This window comes from Mustela nigripes, chromosome 11 (genome assembly GCF_022355385.1).
Source record: "Mustela nigripes isolate SB6536 chromosome 11, MUSNIG.SB6536, whole genome shotgun sequence".
Taxonomy (NCBI): Eukaryota; Metazoa; Chordata; class Mammalia; order Carnivora; family Mustelidae; genus Mustela; species Mustela nigripes.
This window is the reverse complement of record NC_081567.1, coordinates 4,167,434-4,190,993: the sequence shown is the minus strand read 5'-3', so window position 1 is coordinate 4,190,993 and position 23,560 is coordinate 4,167,434. Positions and strand designations below refer to the sequence as shown.

The 23,560-nt window shown below is 44.6% G+C and overlaps 1 protein-coding gene across 1 annotated transcript; it reads left to right on the top strand.

Moving 5' to 3' along the window:
• Window positions 1-4,994: 4,994 nt before the first annotated feature.
• Window positions 4,995-12,925, top strand: RBAK (RB associated KRAB zinc finger). Its single transcript, XM_059414364.1, has 3 exons — window positions 4,995-5,142; window positions 5,435-5,530; window positions 10,294-12,925. Exons 1-3 carry the CDS (start codon window positions 5,109-5,111, stop codon window positions 12,210-12,212), a joined length of 2,049 nt encoding a protein of 682 aa, XP_059270347.1. The 5' UTR covers window positions 4,995-5,108; the 3' UTR covers window positions 12,213-12,925.
• The last annotated feature ends 10,635 nt before the right edge of the window (window positions 12,926-23,560 follow it).

Here is a 23,560-nt window from a genome sequence, read left to right as displayed (position 1 = left end):
TTGCTGCCCTTTATTGCTTCAAGATCCGTGTCTTAAAAGCCACTGCTTTGAGGGCACCTGGGTGGCTCAGTGGTTAAATCCTCTGCCTTCGGTCAGGTCATGATCTCAGGGTCCTGGGATTGAACCCCATATCAGGCTCCCTGCTCAGCAGGGAGCCTGCTTCCCCCTCTCTCTCTGCCTGCCTCTCTGCATACTTGTGATCTTTGTCAAACAAATAAATAAAATCTTTAAAAAAAAAAAAAAAGCCACTGCTTTGTATATTCTGTTTTTTGGTGTCCTTTCAGGAGGCAGGGTAAATCTGATTCTTGTCTGTCTTTGTTGAAAGCAGTCCTAATGCCTGCCTGTATTTTGAATCATAGTTAGAAACTTTTCCCTACATTTGGGTTATAGGACAATTCACCCATTTTTTTTTTCTGTGTGTTTTAATATTTTATATTTATTCACTGATCCAGTTGGACTTTTTTCTTTCATGGTGTGGAGTATGGATGCAGTTTCATCCATGCCCAAATGACTATAGTTCCTCTAACACTGTTCATTAAAAATCAGTGGATTGTTATAATGTATTATAATATCACAGGTCCTCGTGATATGTCATGTAATCATACAAGTCTACTTCTAGACTTTGTGCTCTGTTCCACTGACCTATCTCCATCCGTATGCTGACACCGAACCCTTTTAATCATAAAGGTTGTGTTTTAAATCTGGTAGGGATTAGGCCCCCTCTACAGCTTTTTTATTTTTGAGATTTTCCTAGTTCTTGATTTTTTCTGCCCTCATATGAACTTTAGTGCCAGCTCACATAGTTCAAGGAAGAAAGCTTTTGGTATTTTTGTTGGGATCACATATCTGTTAAGTAATTGAGGGCAGAGTGATTTATATCTTAGTGTTGACCCATCCAGGAACAAAGAGCATCATTTCTTTTTTTTCAGGTGTGCTTCTGTGCCTTTCAGGAGTGTTTTAAAGCTTTCCTAGTATAGATTTTGTACATTTCTTGTTAACGCTTTTATCTTTTCTGTTACTCCATGAACTGTGTATATGCTTGAATTATATCTTCTTAGTCTGTTAATGTAACAAGGGCTGTTGGGTTTGTTTGAGTTTTTTAAAAATAATTTTCTTTTTCTTTCTTTCTTCCTTTCTTTTTTGTAAGTTTATTTAAGTCTGCACCCAACGTGGGGCTCAAACTGACAGCAGGGAGCCTGCTTCCCTTCGTCTCTCGCTGCCTGCCTCTCTCCCTACTTGTGATCTCTGTCAGAGGGATAAATAAAATCTTTAAAAAAAATAAAATAAAGAATTGCACATTCTTCCAGCTGAGCCAGCCAGGCTCCCCCGGGTCTATTGCTTTGTATGTCCTGATTTTATGTAACACTGTTCTTTCATTGAGTTGGTTTTGTTGTTGATTCTCTTGAGTTTTGGGGTATAGCATATCCGTTGCAAATAGAAATAGTTTTACTCTCTCTGTTGATTAATATGCCTAGTTGTTTTCTCCAGCTGGAGGCAGTGAACATTTTGCCTCGTTACTGACCTTACTGGGATTGTCTCTTACGTTTGTCCATTAAGTAAAACCCTGACTTGAGAACTGAGAAGACTGCGTAAACATGCCCGTGCCTGTGCAGCTGTGTCTCTGTAACTTGTGTGTGCTCTCCTGTGATTCAGATTGTACATGTATCACACATACTCTGTGTATTTGGGTATGAGAGTGTGTGTGTATACACACATTCATGCTAGTGAAGTATCCACTCCTAGTTTCTTGAGGGTTTTTTATATCAGGTATGTATTTTGAACATTGTCAGAGGCTTTTTCAGCACCTTAGTGGCGATCAAAGTGTTTTCTTAGCCATATTAGAGTAGCCTATTATATGAATGGATTTCCGAAGATTGAACGAGTCAGTATTCTTGGCATAAGCACCACTTAGAGATCATATATTATTTTTTTCATTCTGGTGTTGGATTCTGTTTGCTAACATCTCGTTTTGGAATTTGGTGTTGATACGAGTGGTATCCAGCTGTCGTACTGATCATGTGGTCAGTCTTCTGACCCCTCCCATCCTTGCCTTGTGGACTCACTGAACACAAAACTTGTGACTCTCCATGGCACTTCATCAGTTCACTTGGCCCGGATCGACTACAGTGTCCTGCTCTGGATTCTCCGTCGGCTCAACTCCTGCAGTCTCAGGCAATCTCGACTGTGGCACCTACGTCATGGGTAGAAAACCCTGTGTTGATACATGTTTTGTAAACAGGGCGTAGGGACGCGTCTGCTGAGCACTTTTCTTCTGAAACAGGAGTCGTGTGTCAGCAGTCTGGAGCATCACTGCTTGCAGTAGTGGCATCGGAAACACCCCCTTCAGGAGGCTCCAGCATCCCCTTGGCCCTCTGGGGTGGCCCTCTCGCTTGCTTCCGGCAGAGGATATCTTGAACATTTTGAGGAAAGTGTCTCCTGTGATAATCAGTTGTCCTGCTTTCTTGCAAGATTCTGATATCTGGAGGCTGAAATGATAGCTTGGTTTGGCGTACAGTTCTGGATTTAAAATTCTTTTTCTTTCACAAGCCGTGGACAGTTGTCCAAGGGTTTTTCTCAGGTGAGAGGTAGAATGGCAGGTTCCAGGGTCAGTTGTGTTTTTCCCCCCACCTGTAACTTTTTAGGCATCTTTTTTTCCTCCATTTTTTTGGTGTGGGGCATTTTATTGGGAAATTTCTAGATCTGTATTCCCTCCCCCAGTATTCTTGTTTGCAAATTGAATGGCCCCTTGTGACATGAAGGCTTGTGTGATTCTTCAGCTCACGTATCATTTTTTTGTTCTGCCTTTGATTCTTTGTGTTCTTCCTTCTTGTTTTCTCTTTCTGAAAGTGGAATCAGTCCGATCTGGCTTTTGTATCTCAAGCTTTATTTCATCATTTCAATTTCTTGTTATTGGAGACAATTCCTAAGTTAGATATTCTGTGTCCCATTTATTACGTAAGTCTCTTACTTGGGGGTTTTTAAAAAAATTCAACAATTTGATCTTTAATTTCTAAGTAATCTCTGCTGGCTATTTTTTGGAGAATGTTCTCATTTTTTAGAAACCGTGTCCTGCTAAATTTATTGAAAAATACAAATCAATAGAAGTTGTTTCCTTTATGAAATTGGTTCTGTCATAGTTTAGCTGCTCACCTTGATACTTATCTTTAATTCACACCGTTTTCTGCAATTAGCTGATGATTCTTGATTTTTTTTTAAAATTTCAGTTTTTGAGAGAGGAATTCCTCATAGCTAGTGTGAATATACTTAACTAATAATCCCATTTCACTCTTTTCTTTATGGAGGGGATGACTGCAGAGCTCTAGAAGTTACTGGACTAGGGAAATGCAGGTAGACACTACTTCAATTTTTTTCTTCCTTTTTTTTTTAATTGTGATAAGTTACATGTAATATGAAATTTACCATTTTACCTTTAAAACATACAGCTCACGGGCATGAAGTACGTTCATGTGCTTGTGCAACCACCACCAACCATCCGTCTCGAGAACACTTCTCATCTTGTAAAACTGAAGCTCCATCCCCATTACAGAGTAATGCCTCAACTCCCCCTGTCCCCTGCAAGTGTTGTCCTCTCTGTCGCTCTGATTGTGACTATTCTCAGCACCTAAGTGGACTCATCCAGTGTTTGTCTTTTTGTCACTGGTTTGTTTCGCTGAGCATCGTGTCTTCAGAGTCCATCCATGTTGGAACAGATGCCAGAATCTTCTTTTTAAGTCCGAATATTGCTTGCATTGTATGTGTGGCCTGCATTCTGCTTGTCTCTTTATCTGTCAATGGACACTTGGGTCACTTTTGCATTTTCGCTATTGGGAATGATGCAGCGTGGGTGAATAAATTCCTCTCTAAGACCCTACTTCTGGTTCTTTTAAGCGTGTCTCCAAAAGTGGACTTGCTGGATCATATGGGAAATTATGCCAGATTTATTTTTAATTTTTGAGGAGCTCTCCTGGCTGTAGTGGCTCCCACAGTTTGCATTCCAGCGACAGTGCACGAGGGTTCTGATTTCTCCAACACGTGTTATTTGTAGGCATTTTGGTAGTAGCCATGCTAAGGGACGGGAGGTGGTAACTCACTGTGGCTTTGATTTGATTTCCCTAATGGCTGATGACGTTGATCATCTTCCCACATGCTCCTTGGACACGTGTGTGTCGTCTTTGAGAAATGTCTGTTCCAGTCCTTGGCCCATTTTGAATCATGTTGGTTTCTGTTGTTGGGTGGGTTTGAAGAGTTCTCTCTGTATTCTAGAATGAGGCTTTACCAGAAACATGATTGGCAGATATTTTCCCCATCCTGTAGGTTGCCTTTTTCTTCCGTGGAAGTGTCTTTTCCACACCTCTGCATCCTCTTTCCTCCTTAATCCTGTGGCCTACCGGCTGCATCTGTGAACCCTAACCAGGCGACATAAGATTCAGAGTCTGTTAAACTGCTCTCTGTTCGGGCGCTCTGACCTCTTGCGCGTCCGTCAGTGCAAGTTACTGCTGCGAGAGTGAGGTGTTTGTAGATGTGGTGTTTGGCCCAAAACTCGGAGGAGGTAGAACCCCTAGTCATGCAGGTCACTGCAGGTAAAAAAGTCCAAGGTGAAAGAGATGAACGGGAAGGCAGAAACCAGCAACTGAGTGCCATGGGCGCCCCCAAGCCGCGGTGGGGTGGGAGGCCAAGAGACAGAGTGCGTGTGTATTTCCATGGTATTGCCCTCCCGGGCCGGAAGCTTTCTGAGAGCAGGTGTGGTGTCTTACTCATCTCACATACCCCAGAATTCGGTTCCATTGCAACACAGGACCTCAGTTGGTTTTCTGGTTTCAGGATTTGGTATTTTAGGGAGCACGTGAAAGAACCCAAAGGCTGTGTGTTTCCCTTCAGGTTTGATTTCATTCCATAGCCTGTAACACCCGGTCAGGTTTTCAGTGATCCCGGTTCACTTTTCTCTGTGAGCTCAGTAAGCTCCCGAGCCCGCACATCTCCTCCACCTGACCAGCTCTGATCCGGTGCCATTGCAGGGGCCAGTGTCATTCAGGGACGTGGCCGTGGACTTCACCCAGGAGGAGTGGCAGCAGCTGGAGCCCGATGAGAAGACCACGTACCGGGATGTGATGCTGGAGAACTACAGCCATCTCGTCTCTGTGGGTGAGGAGAGCTTGCTTGTGGGTCGCTGCCCCGCGGGTGGGGGTTGGGGTGGAGGGACTGCCCATGTCGTGATTTTTCCTCAAGTTTGAAGAAACAAGTGGTAGGACCATCTCACTCCCCTCGTGCACCAGGCTGGGTATTCATATGTCAGCCTCTCCATCAAAACGTTCGGATTTTGCGAAGGTGCAAAACCAGCCACGTTTTAGCCTGCAGCCTCTGAGGCAGCACCTTGGACTCAGAGATCTGAGAGGGGAGCAGCCGGTCCAAGTCTGCCTCCGTGTCTCCTTCACAGGCTACGACAGCACCAAGCCCAAAGTGATCCTCAAGTTGGAACAGGGAGAGGAGCCGTGGGTAGCCGAAGGTGAAGTGCCGTGTCAGAGTCAGCCAGGTAGGTTAGGACATGGTTGTCCCGCTTCAGGAAGGACTGAGGGCAGCCCCGAGCCACTGGTGCCCCGGTCACACCTCCAGGCCGCAGACAGCACGCTCCTTCCAGCGCCACGTGCACACTGGCGGATTTGACATTTGGTTTACACTTGGCGGGCGTTCTCCACAATGGCCAGTGCTGAGGCTCCGGTCACTTCCTCTTCCTGTGTCCCCAGGAGCTCACCGCCCCCATAGCACAGAATTCCTTTCTTTTTATATATATATATTTTTTTAATTTATTTGACAGAAAGCATTAGTAGGCAGAGAGGCCGGGGGTTGGGGAGCAGGCTCCCCACCGAAGCAGAGAGCCCAATGTGGGACCCGATCCTAGGACCCTGGGATCTCGACCTGAGCCAAAGGCAGGAACTTAACCCACTGAGCCACCCAGGCGCCCACAGAATTCCTTTCTTGGCAGGCATTCAGAAGTATTGGAGAAAAATGAACTTGAGACTTTCTCATTCATTCTTTCCGTCTTCTGTTTTCTTTCCTTCCTTGCCATGAAGTGCTTCGGGCTGGTCTCCTGCCTGTTTTACCCATTCCTTTGTGCACACAGACACCAAAATCTGCCCCCTCCCTGAGCGGGTGAGGCCGGGCTGTCACCTCGAGTCAGTGCATCTGTGCTCCTCTGTGCTCTGCTTGACAGCGATGGGTACAGGCCCGAAGTTGGTTGTCACATGGTACTGTGCTTCAGAGCCCAAATATAACTCCCGACAGCTCGGGGTACAGAGCAATAAGAGCTTTGTTGCTTTGCTGGGCAAAGGAGGCCGCTGCGGGCTGTGGCCTTCCCAAATGGCAAGGAAGGGGGTTTCTAGGGAAAGCCAGGATCTGGCCAGTTCAGCAGGAATTGTGGGGATGCTGCCAGCCTTGTTAGTTGTTTTCAGGGTGGTGCCAGATTCCTGAGACCACAGGCTAAGGGGCAGTGAGGAAGGTTTGTGGAAGAGAGGGAAAAAGTTACTTTAAAATCAAGGTTTGCAGGGCATCTGAGTGGCTCAGTTGGTTAAGCGTCTTCCTTCGACTCAGGTCATGATCCCAGGGCTCCCTGCTCCGCAGGGAGTCTGCTTCTCCCTCTGACCGTTCCCCTGCTTATGCGGTCATGTTCTTTCTCTTGCAAAAATAAGTAAAGTTTTATTTTAAAAATTCTTATTTTATTTGTTCTCATGAAAAATCTGCGCAACCACCACTGATAGTCACTGCGGAATCTCTGCTCCTGTTGTCCGGTCTCCTGCTCACTGTCGCCAGCACCAGCACTGGCTTTTGGCATCCCCCTGACTTTCTTCATTCTGCTCTGGCTCTCACTGCACTGTTTCCTGGAGGTCTTTTCCTTCTCATACAGGCCACCTCTTGCGAGCATGTGTTTAGGTTCATTCTTTTTTCCCTGCATTATCCAAGGAGTCCTAAATCATGCCACACCACTTGTGTTGCTGCCACCAAAATTGGTTCTGAATCCAGATATGAAGGTGACATCTGGTGTGGTCGTGTGGGTTGCGGCTACTTGTTCCCGAACTACTGGGGCCTTCCCAGGCTGAAGAACATCCGTGATCATTTGTTTCCGCTAACCTAGTTGCTTGCTCGTGAACCTCCTGGTCAGGATAATTACCACGTCGTTCATGATGACGGCCCGGCTTCGAGCAGCCCGGGAGGAAAAGAGCCTGTTTTCCATTCTTTTGTTTTCTTTGTGTCCCTTAAAAAGGTGTATCTTATCTCAACTTTCAGGCCTTTTTCTTTGTATATATGCTCCTCTTCCAAGTTGATGTTGAATGCCTATAATCCGTGAACTCTTACCTGACAGAGGCCGGTACCAGAGGGTCCCCAGTCCCTTTTTCCTCAGAAGGGCTGACAGTCGGCTGCAGACTTCTCCAAACCACCCTGCACATCCTCCCCACTTCTGTTGTTTAATACATCGGACTGGTCTTCTCTCCCCTGGTTCCTGTTTCTTATCTCCTGTGAAATGCTTTAAAATTTTTCTGCATAATCTTCGTTTCTTCTGACATCAGCCTAAAAGATACTTTCTCATACCTGGATGACAGTGAAACCTATTTGGAAATTGCAAAGTCTGTTCAGTGGAGACATCCAGCTGATTTAACACGAGGCTGACAGATGAGCCCATAACTATTCTGTTTCTTCTGAAATAGATGTTACAATCTCCTTTCCTCGGGTCCCGTTCAGTACGGTGTGATGGCGCCTATCAAAATTCATGTCCCGGGCGCCTGGGTGGCTCAGTGGATTAAGCCGCTGCCTTCGGCTCAGGTCATGATCTCAGGGTCCTGGGATCGAGCCCCGCATCGGGCTCTTTGCTCAGCGGGAGCCTGCTTCTCTCTCTCTCTCTCTCTGCCTGACTCTCCGCCTACTTGTGATCTCTCTCTCTGTCAAATAAATAAATAAATAAAATCTTAAAAAAAAAAAAAAATTCATGTCCCGTTTCCCCAGACTAACCCGTTAACCCAGAATTGTTAAATTCCATTTGGTCTGGATCTCCAGACTATCCTAGCTCTTCTTTGTGTGTGCTTTTCTTACCCAAATTACATGTTTTCCTTCCTTCCTCTTAAAATTGTAGTTATAAAAAAATAATAATATATGTCTGAAACTAATAGAACATGGTATATTGACTGTATTTGAATCTTAGAAATAAGTAAACATTTTTTTAAAAACCTACCCCAAAAGAAACACCAAGGCTCAAGAAAACACAAACACGTAACAGAATTTACCATTTTAACATTTTTAGGCACACAGTTCATTGATATTAACTAGATTCACATTCTTGTGCAACAGAACTTCTAGAGCTTTATCCTGAAAAGTTCACCTCTTATTTATGCTCTCATAATTACTGGCTCACCACACTTGTTTCTCCCTTCTCTTGATACACATTCCACAGTTACTATGAAAGTTAGATATGATTATATATTTTGTCCTTCAGCCTCTTTTTCTGCGTGAATTGTAATTCTCCAAAGGGGAAGGATCTTTTCATTCTGTTTTGGTATGTAATGTGTAGAAGGCATTCTGTAGATTTTTCATGGACTTGAGGACCTAGGGAAGAAAGATCTTTATTATCTATATCCATTGAGACATAATTTATCCTCAACTATAAATTTGATAAAACAGGGTGGAACCTGAAAGCCCCCCATTTGATCAGATTAGGAACTACTTTAGTTTCTAACAACAGAGAGATTCCAGGAAAGCTAGGAAATGTTTCCACACTCTCCGCAGGCACACGGTTTAGTTAGGAAAGGAGAACATAGCTGCATGGACTAGTTTGGATTTCGCTTTCACACAGAGCACTTACATGTTATTTACAACTTTATGTTAAAGCTATTTTAAGAATTAAAGGAAGAAGAGCTTTATTTATTTATTTTTTAAAGATCTTATTTATTTATTTGACAGAGAAATCACAAGTAGGCAGAGAGAAGGGTAAGCAGGCTCCCTGCTGAGCATAGAGCCCCATGCGGGGCTCAATCCCCGGACCCCCGAAATTTGTAAGAAGCATAGAAATAAATAAGTTAATACTGCAGGGGCAGTTTTTGAAATCTGACATTTAAGGTTTTCTACTAAAACTAAATGAAACCTGCACATATGGGAATTCTTGCTTGTTTTCAGGACTCCATCAGTGTTATGTCAGGGACGTGACTGGTTTTGTCAAATTTAAGTCAGCAGATTGAAAGGAAACCGATGAACCGTTGTTTCATATCATACACTGTTCTGAGCGATCAGCATGCACTAAGTTGGTCTTTTCCCAGTGATCTGGGCACATTGTAGCTATGCGAAGCTGCATCACAGTTCAGTAACTTGCTCAAGACCTGGCCAGCAGTGTGTTAGAAGTGGATTTGAGTCAAGGTAGCCTCATCTCTAGGCTTTCAGCCGCCACGCTCTGTTGTACACCCAAATGCAGCTAGGGTTCAGTGACTGTCAGAACACTTCCGAGAGCCAATGTTCGTGGCTCAGTCTCTTGCCATCTGGTCCCATCTTACATTTCTTTTGGCTGTTGAGGTGCCTCGAGCTCTCCCTCCAGATGAGTGTGAACTAGGGCTGGGGAGTTGGAGCCCTGGTGGTAAAGAGGTCTCTAAAGATGAGGAGATCGGAATTTTTAGAATGTTTATTTGGTTTACGTGCAGAATAGAAGGGCAAAGATTTTGGAAGTGTCTGGGCTAGTGAGGATGTCATTATGGTAATCTTTGTGTGCAGCAGTGTCTTACAATTTAATATAAATTGCAATCTCTTACTCCCAGTTAAATCCGTACTTGGATGTTTTCTTTAAAAGTTCATGCAGTGATTGCTCTTGTTCTCCCACCAGACCACTGTGCTCACGAGTCCTCCTTAATCTATTGCTTTTTCAGTCATAGTGCCCTCTGCTCATCATTTCTTGGGTTTTTTTCACCTTTTCTACCAAAGTTTTGAACATATTTGGGAGATAACAAAGGTACTTGTGTTTAGTGTGAATTTACTCTCCCTTCTTTCTCTAATACTGGGTCCTGTCCCACACTCATCCCTTCCCTGTGCCTACCCCGCCCCACTCCTGTGTGTTGTGTGTGTGTGTGTGTGTGTGTGTGTGTGTCTTGTCTGTCTTATATGACACATCAAGGGGAAATGAAGACTATATGCTTGTGATTATTTTTATTTATGGAGATTGGCTGTAAAGCCAGAGTCAGTTCCTCAGTAGGGCTCCTGAGCACCACTCCCATTTGATACCCGGTGTGTTCAGATTCACAAAGTTTGTTTAATTTTATTCCTTTTTAGAAGAAGTCTGGAAGGCGGATGACCCGATAGAGAGAATCCCAGGAAGTGAAGACGAACATTCAAGGCAAGCTATTTCTATCAACAGCAAAACCCCGGTTGAAGAGAGAGAGAATGCATTTGATAAAACATGTAATGTGGAAACAAGCCTTGTTCCTTCAAACGTAACATCTCATACATGTGTCTCCTGTGGAAAGAATTTAGAATCTACTTCAGAATTAATTATTAGTGATGGAAGCTATGCGAGAAAGAAACCAGATGAGTGTAGTGAATGTGGGAAGATGTACCACGGAGGGAAACCCTATGAATGTAATCAAAATGGGGAAGGCTATTCTCAAAATGAAGAGAGTATTCTTCAGAAAATTAGTATTTTGGAGAAACCCTTTGAATATAATGAATGCATGGAAGCCTTAGACAATGATGCTGTTTTCCTTGCTCATAAGAGAGCTTATATGGGGGAAAAGCCCTATGATTGGAATGACTCTGGGTCAGACTTCATCCAGATGTCAAATTTTAGTGTTTACCAGAGATCACAGATGGAATTGAAGCCTTTTGAATGCAGTGAATGTGGGAAATCCTTCTGTAAAAAGTCAAAGTTAATAATCCATCAGAGGGCCCACACAGGAGAAAAACCTTACGAATGTAATGTATGTGGGAAATCCTTCAGCCAAAAGGGGACCTTAACCGTCCATCGGAGATCACATTTAGAGGAGAAGCCCTATAAATGTAACGAATGTGGGAAAACCTTCTGTCAGAAGTTACATCTCACCCAACACCTGAGAACTCATTCAGGTGAGAAGCCCTATGAATGTAATGAGTGTGGGAAAACCTTCTGCCAGAAGACCCATCTCACCCTACACCAGAGGAATCATTCAGGAGAGAGACCCTATCCGTGTAACGAATGTGGAAAATCCTTTTCACGCAAGTCTGCCCTCAGTGACCACCAGAGAACACATACGGGAGAGAAACTTTACAAATGTAACGAATGTGGGAAATCCTACTACCGAAAATCTACCCTCATTACACATCAGAGGACCCACACGGGAGAGAAACCCTATCAATGCAGTGAGTGTGGGAAGTTCTTCTCTCGGGTGTCGTACCTCACTATACATTATAGAAGTCACTTAGAAGAGAAACCCTATGAATGTAACGAGTGCGGGAAAACCTTCAATTTAAATTCAGCCTTCATTAGACATCGGAAAGTACACACAGACGAGAAACCCCATGAATGTAGTGAATGCGGAAAACTCTCTCAGTTCTCCTGTGTCACTGACCACCCTACGGCTCCTTTAGGAGATAAACCCTATGAATGTCATGAATGTGGGAAAATCTTCCTTGACAGTTCGGCCTTCAGTGGGCACCAGTCACTTCCGAAAGGGGAGAAGTCCTATGAATGTAACATCTGTGGAAAATTGTTCTCCGAATTATCGTACTACACTATCCATTACAGGAGTCATTCTGAAGAGAAGCCCTATGGATGCAGTGAATGTGGGAAAACCTTCTCCCATAACTCATCCCTCTTTAGACATCAAAGAGTGCACACAGGAGAGAAGCCCTATGAGTGTTACGAGTGTGGGAAGTTCTTCTCTCAGAAATCCTATCTCACCATCCACCACCGGATCCATTCGGGAGAGAAGCCCTATGAATGTAGTAAATGTGGGAAAGTCTTCTCTCGGATGTCAAACCTCACTGTTCACTATAGAAGCCATTCAGGAGAGAAGCCCTACGAATGTAATGAATGTGGAAAAGTCTTTTCTCAGAAGTCCTACCTCACTGTACACTATAGGACTCATTCAGGAGAGAAGCCCTACGAATGTAACGAGTGTGGGAAAAAATTCCACCACAGGTCAGCCTTCAATAGCCATCAGAGGATTCATAGGAGAGGGAATGTGAATGTACTGGATGTGGAGAATCTCCTGTGAAGTCCAAACCCTCTGAGTAGACCAAAATGTAATAGGGAGTCAGATGTCACTGTCTGAGACTTCATGTTTCTGAATGGGGAAGCCATTTAGGAATTAAATTTATCTCCACCTGATTTCTCACAGAGAAGGATCCCTAGGAATGAAAGAAGCAGCAAAGCCTTCAGCAAAATACTGCAACCCGTTGGGCACGAGATAATTTATACAGAAGTGAAACTTGGTGCATATTTAATATTTATTTTGGAATTCAAATTGTATTTACATATCAGGGAATCATACCAAGGCGAGATCTGTTAGAGGGATGAATGTGGGAAAACTATTGTCTTGGAAATTGTTATACTAAAAGCCATAATTCTGACATAAATTCCAATAGGAAAGCTATCAGAAGCTATCAGCTCTGAATAAACCATTGTATCAAATGAAGTTTTGGAATCACCAGGAGTTTATAATGAGGACGGTAACATTAAACATATATATGGCAGTTCTATCATGTTTTTAAAATGCAGTCCAATAGTAATTCTCTGCAAATTGGGATTTGAATTATTTGGGAAAACGCAGTATTTTGAGTATTAAGGTGGCAAAATGTACTAACACAGGATATGTGCTGTTGGTGAGACATTTGCTAGGTACTAGGTAGTTAAATACTTTTCTCTTTGTTGGGAGGCTTTGATAAATGGATTTTTAGCAAATGCCCCATCAATAAAGGCTAAGCGGTGGCTTTTGTAGCATTTTCAACTACATTTGAGCAAAAAGGATTTTAAGACACTCTTTTCATAAACTACACATAGATGATTTGGAGTTAAGTCTGTGTCAGTAAAAGAGGGCATCCACACAGTTTATCTGTAGAATATACACAGTTCTCGTGCCACTCTGCTTGTCTAATTGTTAGAGTGCGCAGTGTGCAGATACTATATAATTCAGATACATCATCTCTTCTTTTATTTGACACAAATACTATTGTGTTCTGTGCACTGCCCCTCATTCCCAGTATTTTGGAACAAATACAGGTTTCTAGCAGAGTTTTAGTTGATTAACTCGGTGTCCTTTACCCCCTAATTCCTTGCTGGAAGAGTTTGTTCACCGTTTCTTCACAAGACACAGAGTGGATCCGGATTCGTCTAAATCATGATAATTCCATTCCGATTGTGAGTAACCTCTTTATAGTGGTCGCAGGACCCAGTTCACTGGGCCAAGGAATGCAAGGATCATTTAATAATCAAAAATTAATCACTGGACTGCTTCACAGAAACAAGTAATCTAGAATGCAGAAGTCATTTGGTACAGTCAGCATCCGTTAATGTTCTCCATAAGTTATAGATTTGAAGGGAACTTCCCTACTTGGACGAAAAGTATCTAAAACTATAACTACCAGCATACCTAATACCGAGATACTGAAAGTTTTCTCCAGGATGGGAAAAAAGGCTATCCACTGTCAGTAATTGTATTCAGTATTCTGCAGAAGGACGTAGCCAGGAGAATAAGGGAAGAATAATAATTAAAGAGCATAAGGATTAGAAGGAAGTAAAACTTTTATTTGCAATTGACATGATTTTGTACTTTGAAAGTTCTGAGGAATGCACAGATAATTGAAATGAATGACTAGGTTTTGCAAGCTCCCTGCATATTAAGCTCATTATGCAAAAATAGTTTTTTAATATACCAGCAGTGAACATAAAAAATGAAAAACTTAAAAAGCAATACCACTTACAATAGCATCAAAATTCCTCAAGTGCCTCGAGGGAACATTACTTAACTCCATATTTTCAAGAACTGTTTCTAGGGAAAAAAATCACAAAACTTGAGAGGGCCATATCTAGTTCATGGATTCCAGGACAGTTTTTTAAAAATCTCAGTTTTTCCCCAAATTAATTCATATATTCAATGCAATCTTAAAAGTCCTACTAAGTTCTTTAATTGAAATTAAACAAACTCAAAAATTCAAATGAAAATTCAGAAGACCAATAATAGTCAAGGCTATCTTCTGAAATAGAGTGAAAGAACTTATATTACCAGGTATCAAGGAAGAGCTGTCCTAAAGCCAGAGAAATTATTATAATTGGTGCAGAGATAAACAAATTGACCATTGGGACAGAAGAAAGATTCCAGAAACACCCATATATAATATAGTCACTTGGTTTTTGCTGAAGTTGATAATGCAGTGGGGAGAGGATATTCTTTCTAGTAAATGCTTTGCCAGTTAAATTTTAAAATTTAATAGAAAATAGAAAAGTGGGTTGCAATGGATTACAGATCTCAGTATGAAATGTAAAATGATAAAGCTTTAAGAAGAGAACTTAGCAGACTGTATGTAACCTTATAATGAGAAAATTTTTCATAAGACCCCCAAAACACTAAACTATAAAAGCCAGTTAATTTGGAGTTATTAACTTTCTGAAACTTAGGTTTACTAAAAGGACCACCATTAAGAAAGCAAATAGGCAAGAAAGGGGGGAGAAAATACTCGCAACCTATGTATATCACAGCAGAATTGAGTGTAGAGGAGGAGGTGGTGATGGATTTTGGAAGGTGCCGCTTGTTAAAGACTTGGGGCTCTGTGGGCTAGACAGTCTCTGTGAACATGTCTGTTTCAATAAAACTTTATTCATAAACACAGGCAACAGTCTGGATTTGGCCCAAAGGCCACACTTTCCAGCCCTGGATCTAAAATTGAAAAAGAATACAAATCAACAAGAAAAAAATAGAAAAATGGGCAAGAGATTGGGACATCCACTTAATGAAAGAGAATATCCAGATGGCCAGTAAACATGAAAAGGTATGTTATTTTTATTAGTAATCAGGGAAATGCAAAATTAGAACACCAGCCCCCCACTGAGATGGTTAAAATGAAAGCATGAAAAAGAATCAAGCTCTGGCAAGGTGGTAAGCAACAGGAAGCCTACCCTGCTTGAGGTGTTGTCAACTAGTATGACCATTTTGGAAAGCTGGCACTTTGAACATGCGTATACCCTTTTAACCCGAACCTGGCAGATAGGCGCGCTTATGTCAACCAAAGACATACTAAAATAATTCATTGCATCAAACGGCACAAACCAGAATTCTCTGAAGGTAGGCATGCAGTAGAATGAATAAACCTGGTGGCATATTTCACTGCAGGAGACTTCTGAGCGTTGAGAACGAGTGAACCGTAAGTATTTGCAGTAGTAGCTTGGTTTCACAGAGCTGAATGACAGAAACCACACACAGGCACACACACTGAATGACCATTTGTAAAGCATAAGAACAGAAAAACTTTATGCAGTTAGGAATCAGGATAGCGGCTAGCCTTGGGCAAGACTGAAAAACGGTATTTATCTGGTGCTAGTAATACTGTTTCTAAACCTGGGTGCTGAATATCTGAGTGTTCTCTGCACTTAAGATATGTGTCTTTCTCTGCATGTATATTGTTTTAAAATCCTGCATCATTCTGTGCAGGAAGTATTCTTTAGAGTAGTTTTAATGGCAACTACAGAGATTTCCTACACTGTGACCTTAAAGCTTAATATAAAGTATATTTTAAGTAAAATATTTGAAAAGGTGACAGGGCCATTACGTATTTTGTCATCCTACCCTTTTGCATATATAAATGGGTCTGAACCACCTCTTCCAATAAAGAACTAACATGTGTAAACATTTCATAATTTTTCTCAAATAATTTTTCACATTCTGAATTTGGGATGCGTCTTCTGCATTACCGTCCTAGAGATGACCTTGCTGGGAGGTAAATCCATGTATCGGTGACTTTGATTTGGCGGGAAATTGTACTCCGATGCTTTCCACTTAGTTGTTACCTGCACAGATATGTGTGAAAACTCTGACATGAAAAGTAAGAGCACTTGGCTGGTTGGGGAGGGAAGAGGGTTGGCTGAGCTCAGCGGCCCAGCAAGGAGCATGTTTCAGCATGGGATGCAGTGGACGGTGTGCATTTGGCTTTATTTCCCCTGCCTCATACTAGGCGATGCTTGAAGTGTATACTGGCTAAAAGAGCAGTGATCCAGGAGCTGGGGCTTGGCGATGTGCTCTCCCAACCGCCAGCTGCCTGTTCCACTCCCTCAATCCACTGGACTTAACCAAGAGGCATGGGGTCAAGCATGGCCACGGCCTCCCTTTCATCCCAGACAGAGCCTGCCTCTTTCATTATGGGATTGCCCCCTCCATCCCCATATCTACTACTGCTCAACTTGGGGTCGGTTAACTTTCCAGATTTTTTTTCTCAAGTCTCTTAACTATGCCAAAGACATGGATATGAGACCACTTATATTTAAGGGCAGAACCTCACCCCATGCTCCTTACTCCATCCCAAATGCCCAGTTCTCTGGTCCATCCAGCTAAGCCCTTTAAAGAGGGAAAATGTGTGCCCCATTTTAATAAGAATGTTACAGTATTCCCCAAATTAAATTATACAAAAGCCACAAAGATGAGCACCATGGTAATCATGACAAAAAAGTTTCCCTTTCATATTTAAGAAATCAGATTGCTGTAGTGCCTGTTAGACTGGGGAACTAGTTGAATTGTTGACTTGCGAGCAGAGTATAAGAGAATAAGGCCCCAAGATCCTCCAGGGAAAGCAGGATGGTGGTCTCAGTGGAGGAACATGTAGCCTCTGGAGATGGCAAAGAAACAGGTGCAAATATCTTGGCATCTGCAGAGCACAGCTCTGCAACTGTTTTCTCTTCTCCGCACAGTCAACCAACCTGATGACCATGGAAGAGGAAACCAAGTACTTAGCTCATGACCACCAGACAACCCACAAGCCTGACAGGACTAGGGAGTAGATGGAACACACAGGCAGGTGTTCAGCCCATCCCCCACCCCATAGCACCCAAAGCTACGCTTTCACAGCAACAGAAGAAAATTGGCAGGATTTCGTGGTTAAAAACAAGGAAAGGAAATCCTTTTGTAGCATGGTTGTCTGGTGGGTGGACAAAGGAAATCCACACCAGCTTTCCCAGCTTGGGGGTACACAGGTTCTTCATAAACCCTCACTGGGAAACAGGAGTGTGAGTGGCTTTTCCTGCGGACAAGATTCCAGGAACTCCTGGGAGAAAAAAAGCTCAGGAAAACCAGACCACGAACAGCCTGAACCACCACCGCTAAGTAAACCTCCTCAAAGAACTGAAAGTGTATTGCTAATGTGAGGTGGGAATAAGTGAAAAAGAGGTGAAATGTTGACTTTGAACAGTAAAGGTTCAGGAGTTCGGATGAGCAGATGGCTGATGAGCTGGGAGATACTGTGTGGCAAGAAAAAATGTGCGGGGGAAAAAGAAGTGGAGGTTTCTGCAAGGTAACAGGAGTCTCCAAAGTGGGGAAGACTCCAGCAGTGCAGAGGAGAAACTGCTTGGTGGGGGGAGTACTTAATTTGACAGACTTGGAAAAAAACAAAGTGACCTCAAAAAACCAGGGCTCCAAACAGAAAAGATAAGGAATAGCCATACCTCAAGTGAAATGTAAGGATATTGAAGATAAAGTTTTGCAAGTCTCTTTAAAGAGGCAATCACTCCAAAGAATAATTTCTGATCTTCCATTTTTGGTCACTGTGATGTAACAGGAACCAGATTTACCCTTCTGACTAAACTGAAAACTTGAACAAAATAAAGTCACAGCGTTGGGACAGTGGGCAGAGAGGACAGTGATTCTCCTGGGTGCCTGGCATGCTTCCTGGACAGACTTTCCAGGCGACAGTGGAGGAAAGGGTGCCCCAAGTCATTTGGGTGGGCTTTGAGAGTGGAACAAAGTAGAGCCCCCAAACACCAGGGATCTCCGGGCCCTTGCTCTTCAACTAGAGGCGTGGCTCTGGCCTGGGGCGTGGCCATGGGCGGAGGCTTATCTTGACTCTAGGGGACGTGGCTAAGGGGCGTGGGCGTGGTTGCGTCTTGGGGGCGTGGCCATAGTAGGACTTGGGTGGTGCATAACAGTGGGTGGGGCATGGCTGCCATGGAGGCGTGATCTTTGTGTGAAGAGTAGAGTGTAACAATAAGTGGGGCGTGGCGATGCCCTGGGGGCGTGGTCAGAGTGAGGAGTGGCTTCGGACGGGGCGTGGCTCCAAAGCTCTAGGAGCAGCTCAGGAGAGAACCGTCTGGAACTAATAGCCCTTGGTGAGCAGAAGGCCAGTGACAGGGCTATGCGCGGACATGAGAGCAGCGGGAAGATGGCCAGGCTTATGGGCCCGTGAGCAGTTATTGAGGCTTGGGCTTCAGGGCCGTGCCTCGGGGGTGGTGGGCCTAGCACCTGGAAGGGGGAGGGGACAGAAGGGGTCAAATGGGGGTGTTGGTGGAATAGGAGGCAGTGCCTGGACAAAGGGCAGGGCCTCTGACTACCCAGCCCTCACCACCTTGCCAGCAGCCCTGCCTGCCCGGCCATGTGGCGCCCTGTGGTCTTGATGCTGCTGCTGCTCCCTGTCATCCCCATTCCCAGCGCCACTGCTGCTCCCATCCCGGATGCCAAAGCCCAGGACAGCCTGCAGGGCCTTCTCCAACGTTGCAACCCTCTCTCGCTGCGGTTTGGGGAGAGGAAGATGACAGGAGGGGCGGGGCAGATGGCAAGAGAAGTCAGAGGGACACAGAGCAAAGGAGAGGCAGATAAAGGGAAGGGGCCTTAGGGACAGAAACAGATACACCATGACAGACGAAGTTCAAGAATTAGGAGAATGTGGGACAGAATAGACAAGGGACTGAGATTTAAAAAAAAATAAAATAAAAAAGAACAAAATGGTGGTAGTGGGGGTGGACTGGTTTCACCCTCCTGGTCAAAGGGTGGACAGGGAAGGGGGTGGAGACACACGGGCCCCAGGCTGGAGGGGACTTGCTGTGGGACATGGACAGCTTCCCCTCTGCCCCAAGGACCTCAGTGCTTCCTGAGTGGGGAGCAGCCCCCTTTGCAGCTAGCACCAGACAGCCCCTCCTGGAGCTCAACCTGTTCTCCTTCACCAGGTTCTCAAGCTGCAAGAGACAGAGGGATGTGGGCAATCACAGATCAAGTTACTCACTCCAGATGTCCTCCTGGGTTATGAGCCCCAAAGTCCCGGAGGCTGGCCTGCGGCTCTGCGAGAAACCTCCATGGCTATAGGCCATCTGCCCCAGTCTTCTTAAAGGGGGTCTGCCCCAAAGGGAGACCTGGGGCCTCCCTCAGTTCCAACAGCCCACCCCCAAGACCCACTCGAGGCTCATCAGCAGCTTTTGGTTCTGGGGGTGGGCACCAGAGCACGGGCAGGGCACAGACATGTACCCTTAACAGACCCCAGCACCATTTAGAAATAAAGTCCTTTCTTACAGTCAGCTGTGCTCTTTCCTTTCAGGGCCAGTCTCCAACATGTGGCCAATTAAAAATAATCTCTTCTACATAATTTACAAGCCCCTGTAGCAAGATGATGCGCGAGGCTTACCAGAGAGTGTGGCCTGTGTTAGTTTTCAAAAACATTTTGTCGACAAGAATAGATGTCGTTGAGTCCACTGAGTGCTGTCTGGAGGGACCCCCCCCCCCCCCGGAGTTCCAGCCATAAGCTCCCACTTCAGTATTGCCTAGAAGGGTGATCACATTGGACTGTTTAAAAGTATTGGAGTCCTACTGTCCTAATGCTGAAATTGACAGTTAAAACACACTTTGATGAGTTGGTGAAAGAAATGGGTCATTCATAGTGGGGGACCTCTGCCTCCTTCCAGAGAAGTAAAGAAGCACTCTTCAGTTATGTTTCAGGGTTAAAGTGATGACATATTCCTCTTTGGTTCTGTGTTCTGGTGACTGTGGGTGTGTCTGGGCCATAAGGCAACATGGGCATGGCCAGCTGTACTCCAGCCTGTGAGGGTCCTGGCCATTGTCTGTATAGATCCCTGCTTGATCCAAGTCAGAGGAGCTGACCCACAATGTCATCTGCCTTTAGCAGATGGGGAAACCAGGTGGATATGGAGGCATCAATAAAGGGGGTAGAGGACTGAGCTGAAGCCAGAGAGGTTAGGACCATGCTGATAGAGTGGGCCTGGCATAAGGCCAGATGGATGGACCAGACTGCAGTCATAAACTGGGCTCAGGGGCCCCTGGGTGGCTCAGTCAGTTAAGCATCTGACTCTTGATCTCAGCTCAGGTCTTGAGCTCAGGATTTTGAGTTCAAGCCCCACATTGGCCTCCATGCTGGACACAGAGCCTACTTTAAAAAGCAAAAGAAAAAACTGGGCTCAGGCGGGGCTCGGGGTGCAGAGCTGGTGGAGGAGCAGCTGCACCAGGGACCCAAGAAAGCATACCTGGTGGAGATATCAACCAGCAAGAAATGACACCCTAATCGTGCAGGGGGAGCCCTGAAGATGGTTGCTGTGCCCTCTTTTCAAGCCACAGTGTGACTTGGTTTGCTCTTTGGTTTGTCTCTGGGACCCCCAGGCCGATGGAACCATTCAGTCAGATGGCAGCTGCTTCTACTAACAGATTCATATCCAGGACCAACAGTATGTGATATGGACGTGATATCGGGACCTTCTATATCCTTGGGGCCTGTGCCTCAAATCTTCAGACAGGGGGCTGCCTGGTTGGCTTAGTGGGTTAAAGCCTCTGCCTTGGGCTCGGGTCGTGATCCTGGGGTGCTGGGATCGAGCCCCACGTTGGGCTCTCTGCTCCGCGGGGAGCCTGCTTCCTCCTCTCTCTGCCTGCCTCTCTGCTTACTTGTGGTTTCTCTCTGTCAAATAAATAAATAAATCTTTTTTTAAAAAATCTTCAGACAGGGGCGCCTGGGTGGCTTAGTGGGTTGGACCGCTGCCTTCGGCTCAGGTCATGATCTCAGGGTCCTGGGATCGAGTCCCGCATCGGGCTCTCTGCTCAGCAGGGAGCCTGCTTCCTCCTCTCTCTCTCTGCCTGCCTCTCTGCCTACTTGTAATCTCTCTGTCAAATAAGTAAATAAAATCTTTTTTAAAAAAAAATCTTCAGACAGGTGCATCCAGCTGCTGGTTCAGTCTCTGTGCTAGGGCTTTGCTCATGCTCTTCCAATGCCTGGAATGCCATCTCTGTTCTGCTCCCCTGAGCCATTAGGATGGGAAAGCATGAGACATCATTACAGAGCGCACAGAAGATATTATGAGCATCCAATGCCAGTAAGTTAGAAAATGTGGTTAAAACGTAACTTTCTAGAAAACACAGCTTATTAAAACTAACACAATATATGGGATCTATAGTTTATAATCCTCCCATCAGAGTCTACAGACTCAGCTCATCAGGAAATCCTTCTTAATGCTTTAGAAAAATATTGACAATCTTACATAAATTTCTCTAGAGAATAGAAAATGTGTGTTAGGAAACCAGAATAGCCTTTTTGCAAAACCTGAAAGGTAAATTTTGAGAAAGGAATGATATCAATTCTGTATCTCTCAAAAACACAGATGCAAAGATTTTAAGGTATTAGGATGAATCACCATGCTAAGACAAGTGTGGAAATGTTGACTTAACTAGGTAGAAAAAGCTCAGCCATGAGTTTCTGGCCATGAGCTGTGTGTGTGTGTGTGTGTGTGTGTGTGTGTGTGTGTGTACCCACGTGTGCCCATGTGTGTGCATGCTTTCAAGAGGAAGGGGAAACAGGGGGTCTCCATTTCCTTAGCTGTAAAATGAGAACAACAGTAGCGCCTCCCACAAAAGGGGACTCCCATCCTCTTAGGTCGTCACTTTTGGTCAGGAGTGGGTTGATGAAAAGGTGTCCTAAACGAATCTGTCATTGGAGGCTCGGCATTTATTGATCACAGGATCCAACTACAGGCTCAAGTTGTTTACGACTCCTCTGTTGTCTGGCTCTCAAAGGCACACAAAGATCATACGGCAAACCGTCTGTTCACACACCTTAAAGTCTGTGTATCCTTTCTTGTCCTGTGAAAAACGTCTCCCAGTTTCTCCCTACCACACTACGAAAGAGTGTTTGGTCCCATTTCTCTCTCTCCCTCCCTCCCTGTTCCTGCCTGTGTTGAGGCTTCTTGTGGTCAGCTGCTTGGCACAAGGTGCCTCTGTTTTGGAGGAGCTCCCCATCCTAATTCTTCCAGCCAACCCCTCCTGCTCTCACCTGGGACGATAGTGCCCCCTCTCGAACCTGACAGAATCTCTCTGACACAAGGGGCTCCACAGGAAAACATGAGATTTTTTGAAATTCCAATTTATAGGGACAAGTACCAAATCTCCTTTCCAGCAAGTTACACTCATACCAACTGTGTGAGAAAGCCTGCTTCCTCTCATCCTTGTCAGCTTTGGATTCAGAAACTTTAAACACATTTTGGCCAGTATTTTTGCAAAAGGAAAATATCACACTTCATTATTTTTTTTTCCATTTATTGAATCAAGAATAAACCTGAGGGGACAGGCGCTTCCATGATGGAGGAATAAGGACCTCTGAAAATCTTCTGTTCCATAAAAACAACAAAACATTGATGAACATAATGGTCATAATCAACTTTTCCAGAACTTTGGAAATTGACTAAAGGCTTGCAACGATTTGCAGAGACTTTATTCAAGAAAAATGGCTGAATATAAGAACAGTGAACTTCGGGCATTTGAATTTGCCCTATTTCCATGCCCCTCTCCCCATCTCTGGCGTCGCCTTGAAAACTGCCTGCCTCTGAAACACAGGAGCAGTGAAAAGCAGTAGCCTAGCTGCCACTGGAGGGACCAGATGGGCTGAAACTCCCCAGAAGCTCCTTCCCCAGGGAACTATCAAAACTTGGCCTGTGTGGCAGCTCCCCAGAAAAGCCTCATCTACAGGAACTGTCTTTATCTTCCCCGATTGCAAGCTCACCGTGGGAGTAAAGCCCTATCCCCAGGGCATCTGTCAAAACCAATTAGTGGCTTTTAATCACATTGTAGCTCTCTGGGGTGATGATACCAGTTGAGGCAAACAAGAGGCTGGCCAAGAACTTAAAAGGAAAACTTGGGGGAAGAGAAGCTCTGACTTAACTGCCCCCTTGCCTAGGAGACCATGCACACGCTCAGGAAGTACCATGGACAGCGCAAGTCTCACGTCAGACTTGATGTCTCACATCAAGACTTGGCCTTGAATCTCTGAGCAAGCAGAAAGTAAAGGCTAGTGCAGAACGAGGGTAGCCCCAACACACAAGGGGCCCCTTGACAAAGCCTGGAAGACTTACCAGTTTAAGGCATGTATGGAAAGCTCTGTACAACCATTAGCTGAAAACTAGGATAACAAAGAATACAGACTTTACAGAATTAGTCAAAGAAAATCACCAAATAAACAACCATAAATAAACAACCACAAAGAGCAAAAACTCAGAGGAGGGGGAAAGGAAATTCCATTGCCACATTGTTATTTAAAATAGCCAGTTATAGGGGTACCTGGGTGGCTCAGTGGGTTGAGCCTCTGCCTTCGGCTCAGGTCGTGGTCT